The sequence below is a fragment of the Leucoraja erinacea genome, chromosome 37, assembly GCF_028641065.1.
Source record: "Leucoraja erinacea ecotype New England chromosome 37, Leri_hhj_1, whole genome shotgun sequence".
Taxonomy (NCBI): domain Eukaryota; kingdom Metazoa; phylum Chordata; class Chondrichthyes; order Rajiformes; family Rajidae; genus Leucoraja; species Leucoraja erinaceus.
The window spans coordinates 7,738,242-7,761,106 of NC_073413.1; the positions used below are offsets into that span (position 1 = coordinate 7,738,242).

The following is a 22,865-nucleotide window of genomic DNA, read 5'->3' on the forward strand; positions in this document are numbered from 1 at the left end:
ATTGGTATCATTTAAAAATAAATTGGATAGGCATATGGATGAGAAGGGAATGGAGGGTTATGGTATGAGTGCAGGCAGGTGGGACTAAGGGGAAAAAAATTTGTTCGGCATGGACTTGTAGGGCCGAGATGGCCTGTTTCCGTGCTGTAATTGTTATATGGTTATATGGTTATACACTGTAGAAACTGGCCAACTATTGTCCATTCTCCAGTTCTATCCTGCACACTTGGGACAGTTTTTTAAAGCCAATAGACCAACAAACATACAAATTTGCAAGTCAATGGACACACTGATCTGTTCTGTATTCATGCCTACTATGTTCTGTTGTGCTGAAGGAAAGCAAGAATTTCATTGTTCTATGCAGGGACACATGACAATAAACTCTCTTGAATCTTGAATCTTTAGCATTTGGGAGGAAACCGGAGCACTGGGAGAAAAGCCCACGCGGACACAGGGAGAACGTACAAACTCCACACAGGAGTCTACATAGTTGTTAGTGGAGAACAAGGCTTGCATTCATTCAGACAAGATGGATGCTGTGTTTTGGTGCTGATATGAATGTGAATGAAAACATCCTGTGATACGAATGTGAATGAAAACAAACGTGACGGCTCAGATAGCAGCTCAGATCTGCACAGTACCAGCCAAGTCTGAAGAAGGGTCTCGACCCGAAACGTCACCCATTCCTTCTCTCCAAAGAGGCTGCCCGTCCCGCTGAGTTACTCCAGCACTTTGTGTCTACCTTCAGTACCAGCCAAGCAGTTTGTGAACACTGGCCAGCATTTCCCCTTCCATTCCAACCTCCATATTACGCAGAACAGTACAGGAACAGCCTCTTCGGCCCACAATGTCCGTGCTGAACACGATGTGAAGTTAAATCAAATGTGATCCATATTCCCTGCATGTCCATGTTGCTACCCAAAGGCTTTTCTTCTTCTTCTTCTGTGTGTGGCGTGCACAGCCTAAACTTGTTGGACGACTTGTTCTATTTGATCTTCCGTTTGTGCATGTCGAGTTGATTGCATTAGTCGAAACAGGGCGGACCACGTGAAGGTTGCAATCTTCCACCCCGCAAAGGCTTTTGAAATACCACCATCGCATCTGCCTCCACCACCACACCAGGCAGCGTGTTCCATCCACACCCGCACCCCTCTGTCTGAAAAAATAATCTGACCCGCATTTCTCCTTTGAACTTTGCCCCTTTCACCGTAAAGCTACGCTCTCCGACCTTTGACATTTCCACCCTGGAAAAAGTTTGCTCCTCTATCCCATGCTCAGCGGAGAGACTCGAGCGGTGGGACACCATTCATTGAAAGATACAGCACAGAAACAAACCTTTACGGCCCATTGAGTCTGTGCCGACCATCAGACAGCTGTTTACACCAGTCAACGAACATTCATCCCATTTCTTCTCTCCATTGCAGTCTGAACAATAGAAATAGCCGTCTACAATATCAAATAGTGTACAATGATTTCCCCCACTCACTGGATTGCTCTACAACAAGGGTTCCCAACCAGGGGGTAAATGTCACCTGCCCAAGGGGTAAATTTGTTGATTCTGGATTTGTTAAACACAATATTTTAAAATGTCCCCTTTGTCAGTTGCTTTATTATGGTAGTCAAGTCAAGAGAGTTTATTGTCATGTGTCCCTGATAGGACAATGAAATTCTTGCTTTGCTTCAGCACACAGAACATAATAGGCATTGACTACAAAACAGATCAGTGTGTCCATATACCATAATATAAATATATACACATTAAACTGAATAAAGTGCAAATAACAGATAATGGGTTATTAATAATCAGAGTTTTGTCCGAGCCAGGTTTAATAGCCTGATGGCTGTGGGGAAGTAGCTATTCCTGAACCTGGTTGTAAACTAAAATGACTGATCAAACTTACTTTTGAAAAGTTGCCAGGGTGTAAACGGAACAAAAAAGGTTGGGAACCCCTGCTCCACTAGAAGTCAGCGTGAATGCAAAGTTCCAGGTAGCCCCCCCCCCCCCCCCCCCCCCCCCCCCCCCCCCCCCCCCTCCCCCACCCCCCTCCCCCCCCCCTCCCCCACCCCCATGTTGGTGACATGTTTGACATTTCTAAGAATAATCTGAGACTCGCAGCAAAGCATTAAACGTTTCCCCTCCATGTTCGACTGGCAGTGCATTAATTATCACAGGATTACAAGGGTGCTTACGACACTAAGAGCAAGTCCTAACCTTAATTTAATAGGGAATTATTATACAATTAATACACAATGAAACAAGTTTTTAACTAAAACACAGTGAGGCGAAAAGGGCAACATTCGGTTTGTGGAAAGCAAACTGAATGAATCAATCTGAAGGCTGACAATGTAATTGCTGATAATCCTCTAAATTTGTAGGCAGAATTGCACATTAATAACAGCATGCATCAAAGCACTCTACTTTCCTCGCAAGATTTAGGCCAATAAGTATCCAGCTAATCAGTCCTAATGTGATTTCTGTTGAATCTTGAATTCCATCCGACTGCTCTTTGCTTTTCAAGATTTCAATTCCCCAGCCAAATACCAACCACTGGCTTTGCGAAAGTAATTAGTATTTAATCCTTTTACACAAACATCTTAAACCTGAGTTGGCGCATGTTCAAGCACAATACGCTAGCTCGCACTGTGAAACTTTCTTCTGAATCTGCCCAGGGAAGCCTTATTAATTTGTTTGTTCCTTTGAGTGAGCAAGAGCACAGCTCCCTCCACGCAAATCACAGACAAAGCTGCAAATAGTTGTCTATACATTCAACGTACAATGAGTGGCACACTCTAAGATATTTAAAAATAACCCCCTGCCAGATCTCAATAGAGAATTAGGGAAGGAGACTTACAAAAGAACACAATCAAATCGTTCTAATGAACTCCTTCAGAATCACAAAGACTCGTCAGCTTGTTAGCATTTGATTTAGTCATAGAAACATAGAAAATAGGTGCAGGAGTAGGCCATTCGGCCCTTTGAGCCTGCACCGCCATTCACTATGATCATAAACTCATGTAGAACAGAAACAGGCCCTTCGTCCATGCCAACCAAGATGCCTCATCTAAACTGGTCCATTTGCTCGCTCTTGACCCTTATATCCCTCTAAACCTTTCCTGTCTATGTACCTGCCCATATGTCTTAGAAATGCTGTTACAGCATCTGCCAACTACCTCCTCTGGCAGCTCGTCCCATTAACCCACCACCCTCTCAGTGATAACATTGCCCCTTGGGCACGCATTAAATCTTGCCCCTCTCTCACCCTTAAACATGTGCCCACTTGTTTTTGATTCCCCTACCCGGGGTAAAAGAGTGTGCATTTGCGGCATCTGAAAAATGGTGCAGCCAATTCAACATTCTGCACAGTGTACCCATCCCATGATATTTACATTTTGCACAAAGCTGGTTACTTTGATATTTTGATCCAATGATGGTGTGAGGTTGCACAGTGTTGCAACTGGCTCTCTGAAATCACTCAGTAAAGGAAGAACTGCATCATACATTCCACTCATGAGAAACTTCCTCTCCCCAACTCAGTCTCATCGATACAGTAATATTTTCTTAGCTCAGAATTCCTGGTGACTGTTTCCTTTAAATTCAATTTCCCGTCAAAGATATTCTCCTCCGGCAAACTACACTGCGGTCTCATGGTCACCATTCGGCTTACTCAAACCCTTCACCCAGCTAGGACTTTGTCTCGCAATTAAACATTCTGCCTCTTCCCTTAAAACTATGCGCTCTAATATTTGACATTTCCAACTTGGGACAAAGATTCTAACTCGCTACCCTACCTATGCCTCATAATTTGAGAAACTTCTATTAGTCCTCTTCCAAATGTGGTCGGGCTTTGATGAACAATGAATATTATAAATAGACAATAGGTGCAGGAGTAGGCCATTCGGCCCTTCAAGGAGCCAGCACCGCCATTCAATGTGATCATGGCTGATCATCCCCAATCAGTACCCCGTTCCTGCCTTCTCCCCATATCCCCTGACTCCGCTATTTTTAAGAGCCCTATCTAGCTCTGGCTTGAGAGCATCCAGAGAATCGGTCTCCACCACTCTCTGAGGCAGAGAATTCCACAGACTCACCACTCTCTGTGAGAAAAAGTGTTTTCTCATCTCCATTCTAAATGGCTTACCCCTTATTCGTAAACTGTGGCCCCTGGTTCTGGACTCCCCCAACATCGGGAACATGTTTCCTGCCTCTAGCGTGTCCAAACCCTTAACAATCTTATATGTTTCAATGAGATACCCTCTCATCCTTCTAAACTCCAGAGTGTACAAGCCCAGCTGCTCCATTCTCTCAGCATATGGCAGTCCTGCCATCCCTGGAATTAACCTTGTTGCACCATAATTATTTAAATGCTGTTAAAATTATCATTTGTTTTCAGGTCCAGAGAGGGCCCTTTGAACATCTTGGATGCTGATCACTGGAGCTCTTTGAAAATATACAAAATAAAACATGAATTATTAAAGCTCGACTCGTGTATCACCTGGTTGGCACCGCGACCGCAGTCTCGTCGGTGGAGATCAAAGGGCTTGAAGCAATTTTGGCACCTGCTCCTGTCAAAAACATTTGCCTGGAACTTCAAGCAAGCCCGTGGACTGACGACAAAAACCATCCCCGAAAACTCACTGGGAGCCATCGAGTAAAAGTTGGAGTTGCCTAAAAAAAGGAGAGACAAATTGCTTCATTTCACCCTTGCAGACTTGGTGGGCTTTGCCTTCTGTCTGCGGCCAGTCGGGGACCAAACGAGCTGAACTCCCCAGGGTCCGGCCAGTTAGTTACATAAGTTGCAGCCGAGTCTTCAACTGTGGAAACACTTGCCAAGAAATGCAGTAAATCTGTAGTTGTAGCCCCGATGCAGCACACGTCCCGGGTGCATGTCTGCACAACTCCAAAGGGGCAACACTCCAAACTCTCGCCAGCAAATCCCCTGCATTTTAAAATGCTGCTTTTCAAAACGCATGTTATTGTCTATTTCGCGGCGCCGTGTGTCAAAGTCCGTGGTGGAGATGGGGTGTGTTTTTTTTCCGCCCAATTTATTTCAGCAAGCATTCATACAGCTCTCCAAACTGATTGCCTCTGTCACAGCTTTCCAGTACATGGAGCAAACATGCCCGCGGCTCCTTCGGCAAGAAAGAAACGGCGCCTGCTCTTTGCAGGGATTTTTTTTTTTTTTTGGGGGGGGGGGGGGGGGGGACATGTTTAAGAAGTTGCAATCTTGACATAAAGTCGCAGCTGCCCGGATACTGCTACACATAGTACCTGCTGGTGCGGCTCCATCAGCGCCTATTATTCACCCAGCCTTACAATTGGGGAGCGGGGAACGCCGACCAGATCCTCGTTGGTGGTTTGTGCTGTCAATTATGGTTGGAAGCGCAAGTCGAACACATCGAGCGGCGAATCACTTTCAGAGAGGGAGGGGAAAAGGGGGGAAGTTACATTTTACATTAAAACAATTTCTCTCGTTGCTCCAGGTCTCCAATTGTACACACCGTGACCACTATAATAGTCATTTCTGCACCAGATTCCACAAACAGCCAGCTAATTGAAAAGTCCTAGCCTTGCACTTGTTACTATACAGAACTGATCCGCACGTCATCTGCGACACCTGTTTCAGCTCAAAGGCCTTCCAGAAGATGTCCGAGCGGTAGAAATACAGCAGGGTGAATCTAGACCTCCAGCCCACACAGTCTGTGCCAACATAGGTGAGTGCATAAGGCTCCCATCACCAGCGGGAGCAAGTTGACATTTGGCACTTTGGAATTTTAACATCTTGTCCTGTGTATTTGGAAACTACCCTTTTCCCACGAGTAGTAGCTACTCAATAACCAAAAATCTGGAGCCTCATTTTGCTCTGGTATTTTATTTAATTCACATGTTTAATCAATGTTTTATTATTAATGTTTACTGTTTTATGTGTCATTCCTAACGGTCACTGTATGCCGTTGTCACTTGCAGGCGGAGCACCAAGGCAAATCCCTTGTATGTGAATACTTGGCCAATAAACTTATTCTTTCATACATTAATCCCAAATCATCGTTGATTTTTCTTCCTTGCTAGGATTAGTCAGTCATACAGCGTGGAACCAGGCCCTTCGGCCCAACTTGCCCAACATGTCCCATATCCCCTATACCCCTAACCTATCCATGTACCTGTTTAAATGTATCTTAAACGTTGCGATAGCACCTGCCTCAACTACCTCCTCCGGCAGTTCGTTTCATACACCCACCACCCTTTGTGTAAAAAAAGTTACCTCGTTTTCCCGTAGAGCTAACCTCCGCCCCCTACTCTTCATCACCCTTCATCATATGTGGTGATTATGTTTCCATTATCAATTAGCCTTTGAACACTGTAGGCTCGGAAGCGCATTCCTGACTGACCGCTGCAGTAATTAACTAGTGTAACTGCACTGTTCAAGGAGTTATTTTCTGTGTTGGATGCCTCCTTGCCTTCTCGGTGAACTCAGGTGATCCCCAGGTACTATTTAACGGGCAGGAAGGTCCCCCTAAATTCCGGGCCAATGTTTAGGCTTGCATCACTTTTTGATAAAAGAGAAAATTATCAGTTTGCTATTTCAATGCTTGCTTGTTTTTTGTGGAACCCTACCACTTTGACCGACACTATTCCCATGACAATGGTGGACACATTTCAAAAATTCTGAATTGGCAACAAAGTGTTTTGGATATTTCAAGGTTCAACACAATCACCACATACCGATTCTTGCAAACAAAAAGCTCTTCAGGTATGTACTTGGCCGAGACCATCAGGACTGACGTTAATAATTCAAAGAACTAAATTTATTTTAGGGGAGGAAAATTCCCACCGTCGAAAGAAAACTGCAGGGACTTAATTATTCAGTGCCACACTGGCAGGGATATTTTTGGACAATTTCACACCACGTGGTGTGTAGCTTTTCTTAAAATTCAGTAGCAATCAAAGCAAGTCCTGGTGCAGCACTGTATGAAGTGAAAGGAATATCCACCCCTATCACTTTCAAAACTCCACCTTCTGGAAGATAATGCCACATATTTTTGCCCTGCGAACACAACTGCTGGCAACTACTGCAGCTGATTCCATGTTGAATGTAACCCCATAGGTTTGTTCGATGCTGCAACTCGCATTGTTGAAATAGTCGCAGAAAGATCAAGTTCAGTTGAACAACAGAACAACTATTTGGAGGTGGAATTCAGGAGGCAGCTGAAGAGAGTTGACGCCTTACAGCTGTTCAGCTTCAAGGATAGCCCGACTGACACCGACAACACCAATGCATAAAGTCACAGGAGACACAGTGCACATCTGAAGATATAAAGCTCACGGAGTCAAGTCACAGAAAAATCGTACTTTGCTTCTGACAAGCCAATAAACATGTTTACAAAATGTAAGAACAGAATTTAATTTGAAAAAAAATGGATGATTCAGATCAGGTCAAACATAGTAACGTGCACATTCCGCATCAGCTCAACAACGAAACTCTAAACTCTTAAGGCGCTGCATTAAAACAAAAATCAGAATCCATACCTCCATCAACCCAACACAGTAATCAGTTCTCAGGTTTAATTGGCATTATTAAATGTGAGCTAGAAAGTTATAAATGGGACCCACTTGACTACCTGCACCGGATGATAAGATCCATCTCAGAACACCCGTAATTCTGAGCAGAGCAGGCAGTGACTTAATGGCCTTTCCACACTGACTGTAGACTAAGCAAGCGACAAAGAGGTGTCCAAGCTCCTCTGAGATGTTTAAAAAAAACACACACAAAGTGCTAGAGTTAAGGGCATGTCCCACGAGCATGCAACTCCATGCGGCAAGCGCGACCTAACGTGGTGGCTTGAGCCGTACGGCCTTGCGGGGCCGGTCCCACTTCGATCGCCGGAGTGGTATGGAGTAGTGTGCGGAGCTGGTCCTGACATCGCGCGGGGCTCCGAAAAACTGACCGTGTTCGAAAATTCCGCGCGGCAACGGCCTGCCGGCCCGCAGCCGCCTCGACGGGCGTATGCACCGCCTCGACGGGCATACACAGCGTCTTGACGCCGTACGTCATGCGTGAACTTCACGTCATTCACTCGACCTCCGCGCAGCCCCCGCTTCCGGTTTAGTCACGCTTGCCGCACGCAGGTCGCATGCTCGTGGGACAGGCCCTTAACTCAGCGGGACAGGCAGCAGCTCTGCAGGACATGGATAGCGGATGTTTCGGGTTCGGTCCCCCTTTCGGACTCAAGTCCAGCAATTTGTGTTTTTTGTAAACAACATGATTCCTTGTGTCTCCTGTAAGATGAACCCAAGCCACATTAGTAGATTACACAAATATCATGACGAGAGAACATTAAAGAATTTTGTAGATGAAGAACAGTCCGGTCCTACAAACAAAAAGATCCAAAACAGATACACTTGCATGTGTATGAAAACTGCTGGAGATCAGCGGGTCAGATAGCATCTCAGGAGGGCATGGAGAGGCGACGTTTCTGGTTGGGACTTTACCCCAGCACGTTGCGCCCTTTTTTTTGTAAACCAGCACCAGCAATTCCTTATTTCTACACTTTGACTGGTCCTTACATGGATTGATCTGACAACGTCCAAGTCTAGCAAACTATGGTCGATTTTTTTCCTGGGCGAGCTGCCTCCATTTGTAAGTCCTGGGATTTGATTACTCAGTTTAAGCATCGATGTTGCTCAGCCATCTTGCAGTTTGGAACGTAGAAAAGCCCAAGAGAAAGTGTTTTGAGATTCATATCTCACTCCCCGGCCTTCCTGTCCGTTTCCGCCTCTGTGATTTTGTCGTTTTGCCTTTGGGGAGGGGTTTGACCTTCCGAGCACTCTTCTTTCCTTTCAGTTGTTTCTTACTGGCCGAGTGCAGCGCAGATGTCAGTGAAGAAATCCTAGCGAAACAAAAGGAGTGGCAATTGTTTCAAAGTCCGGAACATTGTGTTATAAAATAGGAAACCCAAACTGCGGGAGAAACTCAGCGGGTCAAGCAGCATCTGTGGAGGGAAATTAGACCCTTCATTGCAAAGATCCCATAGCGGAGCAAGATAGACCACTCCTGCTAAATGCAATGGGCTGACGTGTAGTACGCAACGGAGCGGAACATGGGTCTTTTTTTCATCCATTTCAGTAACCCTACCTGACTTTAGGTATCCCTCTCGCAGTGTAATCAACGTTGCGGGGGGACAGTTTGTGTTAATAAATTATAATTCTGAAAATGAGGAGAAGATTTTTACCAAAGAACTTTGATTTTTACGAGGATGTTTCCGTAACCGGTTTCCGTCTCAGCACTAGTATCTTTGCTCCGCTGTGACGGGATCTTTGGTGCGGAGACGGAAGCCGGTTACGGAAATGGGGCCGAAAATTACCCATGAATCCGCCCATGACCGTTCTACGTCTTTTTCGTCGTGTGGTCTATCTTGCTCGCTATAGGATCTTTGCTTCATTGTGTGTTAAGAACAACCCCCCAGGCCTCAGAGGCAAGAGGCCTCAGACCCAGTGTCAGCTCAGAAAAGGAGCCCTAGACGAAAACAGTTCAAGCCTCGATCTTATGGTGAGGGGTGGATAGTGATGCATTGTATATATTTGCATCCATATAAAAAACAAAACTTACAACCTGCATTAACCCTAAGCTATGCTTTACTGCCGTGCGATTGACCTGATGTCTCTCAGCTGTGTGATGAGGGGAACGAGGTGCTCTGTATCCCAAAAAGGACCAGTAATAAACAACCCCCAAGCATTTCCCTGTCATTCACCAGAGAGGGCCACGGTGCACGCCACAGCCTATCCCTGGCAATGATATGTGTGGTATTATACATCAATATGATATTGATATCCCATGCATGGATGAGTGATGGGGGTTTGCCAGAGACCTAGCCTGTTAAACAGTGCTGGGGGCTTGACAGATTTACTGGGCATTTTGACCCATGACACTACAAAGCATAAAAAGATCAACTCTATGATATCCCCTAGATAAGGGGTGGGGAACCTGCGGCCTTCGAGACCAATAACTGCGGCCTTTTGAATGAATCCAAATTTTGTAGAACAAATCCTTTTATATTTATTAATATGTTTTTATTCGTCTTTTATTATTTTTATTTTAATCTTAAAATGAACGTATTTAAAATACCAAAGAGTAAAAGAAGATTCAACAAAACAATCCTCCCCGACTGACGGCCACAATTTAAACATTAGTCAGTCATGAGGACTATTTTATTGCCACGAAGAGTTACTCGCTTTGGGCACTCTTACGGGTAGGACACGAGGAATAGATTTCTTCAACAACCTTCAAGATAAATGTCGTGAAGTGTATCCAATTGAAGTTTCTTGGATGCAGCCTTATTAGATTACTGCTCACTTAATGCGGCATTCCAACATGAAAACGTTCCCCACCCCTGCCCTAGATGGTGGACTATCAATGGAACCTCCATTTAAAGGACATCACAGATTCAGTCCAGATGCACCTGACCACTGAATCTTGTAAAAGTTTCCAAACCGATAACATCCCCTAATATTCCACTTACTTTGCAGACATGATGGGTTCAGTTCGTTTCCTCGGTAATGGGTTGTCACTTGTCGCAGGCATTTCCTCTTCCTCACCATTCTCTGCTGCCTGCTCTTCCTTAACTTCTGTCGACTCCTAAAATAAGAAAATAAATCCACGTTCACACAAGCACAACGACATCAGCCCCAGCGTGCAGGGTCCATTGGAAACCGGGCGCAAATCAGAACCTCCGGCATTGTAAATTCTTCAGTTCTCAGCTCGTAGAATGAAGTAGCTGCTCAGACCGAGTTAATTTCCAAACAAAATTTGAAGCAGATTATAGCATGCAGAGCATAAAAAAATAACTTCTTATAACAACTCTGGAATAATATAGAACTAAGGCACAGCAAGTTCTATATTAGAAGTAAGTTATCAAAATGTTATACCAATCTACAAAAGCAGCTACGAGAAAAAAAAAATTGAGCATAAAGAGCATCTTACAAGTTGGAGAAGTAGATCTCAACGCTCTATAATTTCATACGGTCATAATAGGAGCAGATGATGGGAGCAGAATTAGGCCATTCGGCCCATCCATCTTTCAAGCATGGCTGATCTATCTCTCCCTCCTAACCCCATTCTCCTGCCTTCTCCCCATAACCCTTGGCACCAGTACTAATCAAAGAACACCCATGCTCCAACGGAAGGACTCCTTGAGTCTGGCACCTTGGACCACTCGTCCACCCTGACATCCATTTCCTCACTGAAGCTCTATTCCACTCTTTTTTTTTTAAACCTACTTCTTCCACTAAACTTGGAGTCATTCATCCTCACACCTCCCAATATCAGATCTTATTTGACATCACCTCTGGAAAGTGCCCTGGGCCAGTTTACTACACGAGAGGTGTTAAGTTTATGCACACACAATATCTAAAATCAAAGTTCTTCCTGGCAGACATTCTCTGTCCACACCCCGAGCCTCCACGTTTATTTTACATACTTTAGATTTAACAGTTCTTATAGAGTTATATAGCACAGAAAATTGTCCTTTAGGCCCAGCAAGTCAGCACTGAAGATCAAGCATCTACTTCGACTTATCCCATTTTAAACCTTCACATTCCTACCCAGTATCTCCAGATTCTACCGCCTGCACACTAAGGAGAATTTACAGAGGTCGATTAACCTACCAACTCACAAGTCTTTGGTATAGGGAAGGACATTATCCATCCTCTAAAACTGATGCAATGGACCAGAGCAAGATCACAACTGTACCAATGGACCAGGGGAATGAAGAGAAATACCAGCAAGGAATAATTCCAGTCTCTCGACAGTGTCAGATGAGCACCCTTCGTTAAAACCGACATCACGAAGGTGGCAAATGCCATGGTAACGAAAGTGACGAATTATCCATTTTTGCCAAACTACTCAATGTGTTTTCTAAACTATTGTTGCCATGTAGGCAATATTATTTCGCCTTTGCTAGCTGTCAGTTTCAACTATTTAGTCACCTGATTGGCACCATCGAAGATCATGTTGGTGCGGCCCAGATCTAAGCTGCTGATTGTTGTCACGGTGACTGTGTGGTTTGGATGGTCGTACTGAACGCATTCTCTCTTGGACGTTGTCAGTCGATCCAACTCGTCAGCTTCCTCTGCAGAAAACAACACGAGGAAAAACGTTTTCACCCAGAGAGTTGTGTATTTGTGGAATTCTCAGAAGGCAGTGGAGGACGATTCACTGGATGCATTCAAAAGATAGTTAGAGCGAGCTCTTAGGGCTAGCGGAATCAAAGGGCATGGGGAGAAGGCAGGAACGGGGTACTGATTGTGGATGATCAGCCATGATCACATTGAATGGCAGTGCTGGCTCGAAGGGCCGAATGGCCTACTCCTGCACCTATTGTCTATGTATCTATGAAACAATGTCATCAATTTCAAGCACTGTACTCCTGGAATGGGATGAACGGGGAGCACGTAATTAGAATCAGCAGGTTTAGGACATTAATATACAAAATCTGCATTTGCATTTATATAGTGTCTTAAACCTGGTAAAATATCCCAAGCTTTACATAGGAGCAAAATAAGACAGAATAAATGCGCGGGAAGGAACTGCAGATGCTGGTTTACACTGAAGATAGACACAAAAAGCTGGAGTAACTCAGTGTGTCAGGCAACATCACCAGAGAAAAGGAATAGCGACGTTTTGGGTCTGAAAGGCCCGTTTCTGTGCTGTGTAACTAATACTCTAAGGTAGACCAGTCTAAAGAAGGGTCTCGACCCAAAATATCATCTATTCCTTTTCTCCAGAGATACTGCCTGACCATCTGAAATACTCCAGCTTTCTGTGTCTATCTAAGACAAAATAAAAATTGCTGTTCAGTTCAAGAATAAATAAAATCTGCAGCTAGTTTGATTAAAAGATGCAAAATTACCCAATGCTTCTTGCCTTTCTTTGAACATCTTCACATATTCTTTGCGTCTCTGCAAATCAAAAAATGATTAGGAAATACTGCAGCATAGTTTAATTGTGAATCCCCAACCCTTGCTGCTTCAAGAGAGAATTAGATTTAACACTTAGCACTGAAGGAATCAAGGGATATGAGGAAAAAGCAGGAACGGGGGGGGGGTACTGATTTTAGATGATCAGCCATGATCATATTGAATGACCTAGCTAGCTAGCTAGCTAGCTTGAAGGGCCGAATGACCTACTCCTGCTCCTATTTTTCTATATTGTTCATCAGTGGTTGTCATGCATTCAGCCTCCTAGGACCAAACTCTGGATGTTCTTCTTTAAACAAACTTGGTGGATTGGGGCCAGACAGTAAACCCTGGAAATAGTGAACCAGGGAGTGGGGGAGGTTGTCCGTAACTGCCGTTAGTCGGTCTGCTATAACCAAAATCCACTATGCAGAGGTCCCTTATTGCGAAGGTTTGCTGTGTAAGATGGTCACTAATAACCCCATTTACTTTAAACAAAGCTTGACCCAGAAATGTCACCAATTCCTTCTCTCCATAGATGCTGCCCCACCCGCTGAGTTTCTCCAGCGTTTTGTGTCTACCAGTGCTAATCAATGTCTCCCACCTCCTCCTTCACACGTTTTTGTTCCTCCTTCAGTTTTGTTTTAATTTCTTGCAAAGCCTTCTTTCTTCTCTCCACCTTCCGCTTGTGAAAGCCAGTCAGAAATTCCCTGAGAAACAAAATAGAAAAGAATGATAAAAAATAAGGGTCTAAAAATTGAAACTAATTTATAAATGTGTAAAGCAGCAGTGTATAGCACCAGTTTGAGCTTAGTTTAGTTTGTAGATACAGAATGGAAACATGCCCTTCAGCCAACAGATTCCACACTGTCTATCACCGACCTGTTCATGTTATTCTAGTTTCACACCCACTCCGTGCACACTTGGGGCAATTTAGAGACTAATTAACCCACAAACCTGCACATCTTTGAGATGTGGGTGAAAACTGGAGCACCGGGAAAAAACCCACATGGTCCCAGGGAGAATGTGAAAACTCCACAGACAGCACCCAAGGTCAGGATTGAACTTGGGCCTCTGGCACTGTGAGGAAGCAGCTCTTTCTGCAAGGGCTTTGGGTTTGGACATTCCAGTACTGACAAGGCCATGGAAAGGCCGGCACAAAGGTATTTTCTCCATGGCCTCATTCCATTGTAGAACGTAGAAATTTGGACGTTTAGTTTTGGGACCAGACTGCTGAGGAAACAAAGATAGGAGTGATGCTCATCTGTGAAATTATCACAGGAGAGGCGTCGAGTGATGAACAGGAGGACTACTGTTCATACTACTGTTTGTACATATGTATATATATTTACTGTTCATTATTCTATGTTCACTCTTCTGGGTGAGATGCTAACTGCATTTCGTTGTCTCTGTACTGTACACTGCACAATGACAATAAAGATTGAATCTGAATCTGGAGAGGGGGAGACAAGAGTCCATTCATCCACACGTGTGAATGTCCAAATCAAATGATCAAAACATGTTCCATCCATCATTAGGTCAGAGATGTTCCCTAAACAATTAGCAACGCTTCAACAAGTGGCCCATGAAGTAAGACCAATATGACAGCTGAGGGTACACAAAAATGCCGGAGACACTCAGCGGGTGCAGCAGCATCTATGGAGCGAAGGAAATAGGCAACGTTTCGGGCCGAAACCCTTCTTCAGACTGATCGGAGGTGGAGGTGGCGGGGAGAAGGAAGGAAAAAGGAGGAGGAGGACCCCGAGGTCTGAGGAAGGGGAGGAGACAGCAAGGGCTAACAAAATTGGGAGAATTCAATGTTCAGGCTAACAAAATTAGGAGAATTCAATGTTCAGGCTAACAAAATTGGGAGAATTCAGTCTGAAGAAGGGTTTCGGCCCGAAACGTTACCCATAGGAACATAGAAACAAAGAAATTAGGTGCAGGAGTAGGCCATTCGGCCCTTCGAGCCTGCACCGCCATTCAATATGATTATGGCTGACCATCCAACTCAGTATCCTGTACCTGCCTTCTCTCCATACCCCCTGATCCCCATAGCCACAAGGGCCACATCTAACTCCCTCTTAAATATAGCCAATGAACTGGCCTCAACTACCCTCGGTGGCAGAGAGTTCCAGAGATTCACCACTCTCTGTGTGAAAAAAGTTCTTCTCATCTCGGTTTTAAAGGATTTCCCCTTTATCCTTAAGCTGTGACCCCTTGTCCTGGACTTCCCTAACATCAGGAACAATCTTCCTGCATCTAGCCTGTCCAACCCCTTAAGAATTTTGTAAGTTTCTATAAGATCCCCTCTCAATCTCAAAATTCTAGAGAGTATAAACCAAGACAACTGAGGATGGTCATAAGACAGTCCTGAAAGCCTGGTCCATGGATGGGAAAGATTGCACCGGGTGGCGCTAATGTAAGATCCTCAGATTTGGAGACCAAAATTGTACGCAATACTCAGGTGTGGTCTCACCAAGACCCTGTACAACTGCAGTAGAACCGATACTCAAATCCTTTTGCAATGAAGCTCCCATTCGCTTTCTTTACTGCCTGCTGCCCTGCATGCCTACCTTCACAGACGTGTACCACTTCCCCACCACCCGCTGCATGCTGGTGAATCTAGGTGTTAGAAGGAACATGCAGATCAAAATCTCCAGCAGGGATCTGCTGCTGCAGATGCTGAGCTCTCCACCGAATTTTTGTGTACAAAATGCCAATGTTCAGGCTAACTCAGCGGATCGGGAGACAATGAGGATGGTCAGGTCGAGGAAAAGCCTGGTCCATGGATGGGAAAGATTGCACCGGGTGGCGCTGTGTAAGTGCCTCGCCAATAGTGCTTCGTCCTTTGTTATTTCTTAGTGTGTAGTTAAATGTTGTTTTAGTGCATCTTTAGTTTTGTATCTTCACGTCCACTGACTGGGGTGGAGACCCGGCTTCACTGGGCGAACGAACTAAAGGCCTCGGCGGTGACCCGGGGCCTCTCGGTCGGTTCTGCCCCCCACCCCGGGCTCGGCTTCCACCCGGGATCAGCCGGACTAGACCGCGGCCATCCTCCCTCGTCCCCCGTCCGGAGCTCACCTCCTATCCTCCTCATTGAAGGTGAGCACGCAGCGCTCCCGGCGCCGGCCGCCATTCCTCCTCGCCATCGCCCGCCCGCCTCGCTATGTTGTGCCGCTGACCTTCCTTTCCCCCGGCGGCCGTGCCGCACGTTGCTATGGGCAACAGTCAAAAGCTCCCGGGCCTGGCAGCTGAACCCCCGCTCCCCGCACAAACGTTCCACTTCCCCCACCACCCGGCTTGCTGGTGAATGTGTTTAAGAGGGAACTGCAGATGCTGGAGAATCGAAGGTTACACAGAAAAGCTGGAGAAACTCAGCGGGTGCAGCAGCATCTATGGAGCGAAGGAAATAGGCTTTAAGAGGGAACTGCAGATGCTGGATTTAATGTGCTGGTGAATGTAGGTGTTGGAAGTCAAGTCAAGTCAAGTCAAGTTTATTTGTCACATACACATACGAGATGTGCAGTGAAATGAAAGTGGCAATGCTCGCGGACTTTTGTGCAAAAGACAAACAACAAAACAACCAAACAAATTATAAACACAATCATAACACACATATTCTTTTACATAATAAATAATAGAAGGAAAAACGTTCTGTAGAGTTAGTCCCTGGTGAGAAAGGCGTTTACAGTCCGAATTGCCTCTGGGAAGAAACTCCTTCTCAACCTCTCCGTTCTCACTGCATGGCAACGGAGGCGTTTGCCTGACCGTAGTGGCTGGAACAGTCCGTTGCAGGGGTGGAAGAGGTCTCTGAAAAGAACTGCAGATCAAAGATCTTATAGCAGGGATCTTTGCTGCAGATGCTGGCTCTCCACCGAAGTTGGACACAAGATGCCGGAGTAACTCAGCGGATCGGAGGAATAATAATAATAATAATATCTTTTTATTGTCATTGCACGTGAGTGCAACGAGATTTAGTATGCAGCTCCAACCGATGAAAAAGAAAAGTAAAATAAATAAATAAGCTGTGTGTCGTGACCATCCGATGGGAGACAGTCCGTGGTGGGTGGGGGGCACTCAGCAGGGCCGGTTCAGAGTTGCTATAGCTCTTGGAATAAAGCTGTTTCTGAGTGGAGGTTCGGGTCGTAGAATAGGTGACGTTTCGGGTCCAGATCCTTCGTCTGAGAGTCAGGGGAGAGGGAAACTAGAGGTATGATTAGGTACAAAGAGCAAATGGATACAAGGTATGCAAAGGGAGAAATCAAAGCCAGCAATGTTTGTATTCGCTCGTTATCATCTTCTCCATAGCCAACAATGGACCATTGTGGGCTCCAGCAAAGGTGGATACAAACAGTGAAACTATGCAGGACAACACTGAAACCAATATCTAAATCTAAATTGTGTTAGTTGTTTAAGTTATGGCTATCGGACGGAAGCTGCATACCAAATCTCGTTGCACCTATGTGCAATGACAATAAAATATATTATCATTATATTATTATTATTATTATTATTATTATTATTATTATCAGGATGAGTTGGGTGAGGGGGGGACGGGGAGAGAGAGGGAATGCAAGGGTTACTTGAAGTTAGAGAAATCAATATTCATACTGCTGGGTTGTAAGCTGCCCAAGCAAAATATGACCAAACCAACTTGCATTTGACCTCGCTCTAACAATGGAGGAGGGACTTTACCACCTCAAGTGTTTGGCAACCGGGAGATTGCCAAAAAACTGGTGGAAATCAATGTATTTATCCCATGGATTTTGAATGGATCATTCTGGGGTGGGGATTGGAGTGTTGTTGATTGGCAAGGGTAAGGGATAATGCATTCTGGGGTTACCGCTGACTTGCCACTGATAACCTGGGGCAGTTCAGATATGATCATATTGAATGGTGAGGCAGGCTTGAGGGGCCGAATAGACTAAATCTCACGTTCTTAAACCTTAAAGACTACTGATGTCAAGATAATTGGAGTGTTTTAAAGATTGTAGATCCATTAACATATCTTAACTAAATTATGATTTCTTTTTCAAAATCCTCTCACAATTTGATATTCCTTCTGCCTGCCCAGAATTATTCCCTACAATTAAATCTGTCACTGCCTGTTCTTTTCTATATTTGAAATTTAAGATTAAAAACAATCCTGGACATATCTTAATAATTGAGACGTTTATTGCGACATATTTTATAGCTATATAAAATATGACCAAAGCAGCAACCTTTAAGGGGCAGAGATTTAGGGGAAGGGATTCCAGATCTTAGGGCGTCAGCAACAAGGGATGAGAAGTAGGACATGCAAGAGGACAGAATGGAGGCTGAACAACATCTTGGTCAGCAGGGACAGGTTGGGCTGAAGGGTCTGTTTCCGTGATGTATGCACCAAGACACAGTAGGGGTAATTAACAGAAACCAATTAACCTACAAACCTGCACGTCTTTGGAATGTGGGAGAAAATCAGTTACAGGGAAAACGTACAAACTCCGCACAGATAGCACCCATAGTGTACGATCCTGTAATTGTTTTCAAGAATAGAATGCCTCGCATTCCTCACGTTAAGTATTACTCTTTTTTTAGCAGAGAATATCTGCTTCTGATCTGAACCCACATAAAGCATGTTCCATTCACCAACACTCAAGGTTGGAAGAACGTTTGCGACTGAAGCAGGTTTAATATCTGAAAATTAAAAACCAAGAAAGTAAAGATTATTCAAGTAGACTTTATTATTAACTTAGAAATTCGTATGGCCAAAGAATAATCCCAAGCGACCCTTTCTCTTTTAGATGCCCTTCTGCTTCAGATAGCTGGCCATCTCATGGACCTTCTTGTTGAGGACTCCACCGTGGACTCCTCTTTTGCCCATTACAAACACCATGGTCTTGATGGTTTTGCCGATGCAGATGCTCTTGCATTGTCCGCCTTTCATCCGAACGTCCATCACCCCATCGTTATTGACCAGCAGGTTGTCCCTGATGACGGAGCATTTCTTCCCTCCGATGGTGATGCCCGTTTGCAAGAAAGCCTTGCGATCTTGCCCAATTAACATGCTGACCTCTTGAGGGGAGATGGCGGCCAGTATACCACCGGGCTTGGACGCCCACACTGCCTTGTTGTTGACGTGGCCCACAATGGCAACGTCTTCCACGTTCTTATCCTTCAGGATACTGTTGATGTAGTTCTTCCAGTCCGACATCTTCTCTTCAATTGACAATTTGGTTCAAGTACAACTCTCCGTCACGATGTCTTACCAACAGCAGATCATTAATATAACAGTACCCAAGAGATAACAATGATGTAAAATGATGAATCATTATGACATCAAAATAGCAATTTTTGTGACACACAAAAATGACATCATCTCTTCATATACATCAAGATTTCTCACTGGTGCTGTGACAAATAACAAATTTGGTCCAATTTATTTACAAGTTTTGTATTTAGAACAACTTATGAACTAATAAATTTTAATAATTCTCTATATATATTTGTAATTGTTGCTCAATATTAATCAATATCTGAATGAGACGGGTTAACTCACTTAAGATCATGAAGGATTTGAAAGAGTAAATGTATAAGAAAATGTTACTATTTGTAAGGGGAGGAAAATAGACAGGTTTTACCTATCAGACAATCACCAGTAAATCTGATTTTGGGGAATTTGTTTTCTCCCCACCCCACCCCCTCCCCCCAAAGAGTAGAATGTTGGATTTGCTATCATATGAAGTAACTGAAGCCGGTAAGAAGTTGAGGATGTTTCTGCGCTGTTATCTCTAAAGTCTAAAGCCATTATTGATGAGACATTATAAACAGATCTGGGGGAATTGTGTTCATAGTTCATTGAAAGTGGCAGGGCAGATTGAGAAAATTGGCTGAAAAAAGCACACAGAGTCCTTAACCCTAGATATAGTACACGAGTAAGAAAGTCACAATTGAACATTTATAAAACATTGCTTTGGCCACAATAAGAGCATTGTGTCCGCACTTTAGGGAAAATGTGAGGGTGCAGAAAAGATACCATGTTTCCAGTGGTGATTCTCCTTAGAACAGAGAAAGCTGATCAGACATAGACATAGAAACATAGACAATAAGTGCAGGAGTAGGCCATTCGGCCCTTCGAGCCTGCACCGCCATTCGATATGATCATGGCTGATCATCCAACTCAGTATCCCATCCCTGCGTTTTCTCCATACCCCCTGATCCCTTTAGCCACAAGGCCACATCTAACTCCCTCTTAAATATAGCCAATGAACTGGCCTCAACTACCTTCTGTGGCAGAGAATTCCACAGATTCACCACTCTCTGTGTAAAAAATGATTTTCTCATCTCGGTCCTAAAAGACTTCCCTCTTATCCTTAAACTGTGACCCCTAGTTCTGGACTTCCCCAACATCGGGAATAACCTTCCTGCATCTAGCCTGTCCAACCGCTTAAGAATTTTGTAAGGGGAGGAAAAAGTCAAAGGTTTTACAGAGGATTTAAAATTTAAAAGGGCGGTACGTACATGGAACAAGCTGCCAACGAAAGTGTTTGCAGCAGTTACTATAACAATATTTAAAATACATTTTTGGACAGGTACATGAATAGGAAAGGTTTTTTTAGATTAGATTCCTTTATTGTCTTTCAGACCTTTCGGTCTGAACAAAATTTGAAGGGTATGGGTCAAACACAGGCAAATGGGACTAACGTAGATGGATATCTTGGTCGGCATGGACGAGTTGGACTGATGGACTTGTTTTCGTGCAGTATGACTCCATGACCACAATGAAAGGAAGATAGAAACAGTTCCTACTAGATGGGGAAGGCAGGAGAAGGGAATTTTTCACACCAATTAGGATTTGGAACTCAGTGGCAGTAGAGACAGAGACATATTTCAAAGGGACTGGATAAATACACAAAAGGAAAGGTATTTGGGGGTTATCAGAGGAGAACAGAGGAGTGTGATTAGCTTAATTGGTCTTGCATTAAGTTGGTACAGCAACAATGGGCCCAATTGCCTCCTACCTGCTGTAATCATTCTGTGATTCAGTGAAGTAAAATTAGAAAGCATTGGAAACATGCCAGATAGCTTTATCATTGACTCCTGTCACACTGGTTCAATGTTAATTTTCATTTTCATCCACTCCCTGCACGTTCGGGGCAATTTTATAAACCCGCAAGTCTTTGGATTGTATAAATGCCAGCAATGTCTTTAACATTAAGGGTTTGGAGCCGCTAGAGGCAGGAAACATGTTCCCGATGTTGGGCGAGTCCAGAACCAGGGGCCACAGTTTAAGAATAAGAAGTAAATCATTTAGAATGGAGATGAGGAAACACGTTTTCTCACAGAGAGTTGTGAGTCTGTGGAATTCTCTGCCTCAGAGGGCGGTGGAGGCAGGTTCTCCAGATGCTTTCAAGAGAGAGCTGGATAGGGCTCTTAAAAATAGCGTAGTCAGGGGATATGGGGAGAAGGCAGGAACGGGGTACTGATTGGGGATGATCAGCCATGATCACATTAAATGGCGGTGCTGGCTCAAAGGGCCGGATGGCCTACTCCTGCACCGATTGTCTATTATATTTGGAAGGTTTTGAGTTGTGCACTAAGAATTGAATGGTCAACCTCAAATTGACATCTTTTAGATGTGACTGTTTTTGTGTTATGGGAAATCCAAGAGATTGGACCTTCTGCCAACAACTCTCCAGCATTCCTTCATACTTGAGAGAAGTGGAAATGAAGACCACCAGATCCATAGGAAGATCATTATTTGGAATAAGGTGAGGGACAGACTGGTTGTGTCTAGAGCTGAGGATTTTGGAAGATGACAATCCTGGATTAACTGGCAAATACCACAAAATATTTACTGTTTCAGTCATACAATAAACACGCCAGGCAAATAAAACGATTCAGCACTAAAGTAGTTTATTATTTTAGCATAAAATTCCTTTAGATCTCCCCACACATCCATTACATTGCTTATTTAAATAAAACACCAATTATTACTGAAACAAAAATATCATTACATACCCAACTCAGATGAGAAATGACAGAGGCTTTCACTTAAATATTTACAGATGCGCCTAAAGCCTGATGAATCTGAGCAGCCTTCAGCACTATACCCAGCTAATGCATCATTCCCGTGTATGTTTATAAAAAGTTAAGATAGCTCCACTGTACATTTTCATAAATTGTGGTAGCAAATAATCTTCATACTTAATCTATGTTGCTATCTTGGATAAAAACAGGTAACATTCTTACATGACAAGTCCTTTACAACATATTTTTATGGCAATATTCATTTTATGCTTGAGTTATTTAAAAAAAAGACACAACAAACCAAAAGATTTAAAACCAGCTGACCTGTGATTTATACCATTACAGCTTATACCATCAGTTGTGACTCGGTCATTATATAAAGTATAGTAGAACATTAACGAGTAGATTTGCATCAGTTACGAGTTTTATCATTTGTTTAATGACTATGGACAAGACCATTTTTTGCAAGGTCCAACCAATACTACAATTGTAGTTTTCCAAATGTCTTTGAAACTGAAACGTATTGGGAATGTCTTGCAGGTTGGGACAGCACCAGTCTGCTTTTAATGTAACTTGGAAGTAGAGCTTGGACAGGTACAGGTTGTTATAATAAAAATAGTTATGGTAAAAATGTATCAAAGGAAGTCCGCTCAACAGGTGAATTGATCAACTTAGGTCAATCTAACTTCAGATAGCCCTTGCTTTCCCTCTCTCTCCATCCCCTTCCCAGTTCTCCCACTAGTCTTACTGTCTCTGCCTACATTCTATCTTTGTCCCGCCCCCTCCCCTGACATCAGTCTGAAGAAGGGTCTCGACCCAAAACGTCGCCCATTCCTTCCCTTCAGAGATGCTGCCTCACCCGCTGAGTTACTCCAGCATTTTGTGTCTTGTCTTCGGTTTAAAC

At 44.0% G+C, this 22,865-nt stretch overlaps 2 protein-coding genes across 2 annotated transcripts; both read right to left on the reverse strand.

The window, feature by feature from the left end:
• Positions 1-7,384: 7,384 nt before the first annotated feature.
• Positions 7,385-16,192, reverse strand: nol12 (nucleolar protein 12). The gene is made up of 6 exons (XM_055663252.1): positions 16,034-16,192; positions 13,554-13,659; positions 12,904-12,952; positions 11,981-12,123; positions 10,516-10,631; positions 7,385-8,886 (listed from the first exon to the last, which is right to left on the reverse strand). Exons 1-6 carry the CDS (start codon positions 16,099-16,101, stop codon positions 8,736-8,738), a joined length of 633 nt encoding a protein of 210 aa, XP_055519227.1. The 5' UTR covers positions 16,102-16,192; the 3' UTR covers positions 7,385-8,735.
• Positions 16,193-18,641: 2,449 nt separating this feature from the next.
• LOC129713885 (profilin-3-like) lies at positions 18,642-19,381 on the reverse strand. Its single transcript, XM_055663253.1, has one exon. It carries the CDS (start codon positions 19,143-19,145, stop codon positions 18,732-18,734), a length of 414 nt encoding a protein of 137 aa, XP_055519228.1. The 5' UTR covers positions 19,146-19,381; the 3' UTR covers positions 18,642-18,731.
• Positions 19,382-22,865: the final 3,484 nt, after the last annotated feature.

Excerpts from the sequence above, each read along its gene's own strand:
- LOC129713885 (XM_055663253.1), bottom strand. The coding sequence starts at position 19,145 with ATGTCGGACTGGAAGAACTACATCAACAGTATCCTGAAGGATAAGAAC.
- nol12 (XM_055663252.1), bottom strand. The coding sequence starts at position 16,101 with ATGGCGAGGAGGAATGGCGGCCGGCGCCGGGAGCGCTGCGTGCTCACC. Across the intron at positions 13,660-16,033 it reads TTCAATGAGGAGGATAGGAG|GGAATTTCTGACTGGCTTTC; the intron begins GTGAGCTCCGGA and ends TTTGTTTCTCAG. Across the intron at positions 12,953-13,553 it reads AAAAACGTGTGAAGGAGGAG|AGACGCAAAGAATATGTGAA; the intron begins GTGGGAGACATT and ends TTTGATTTGCAG.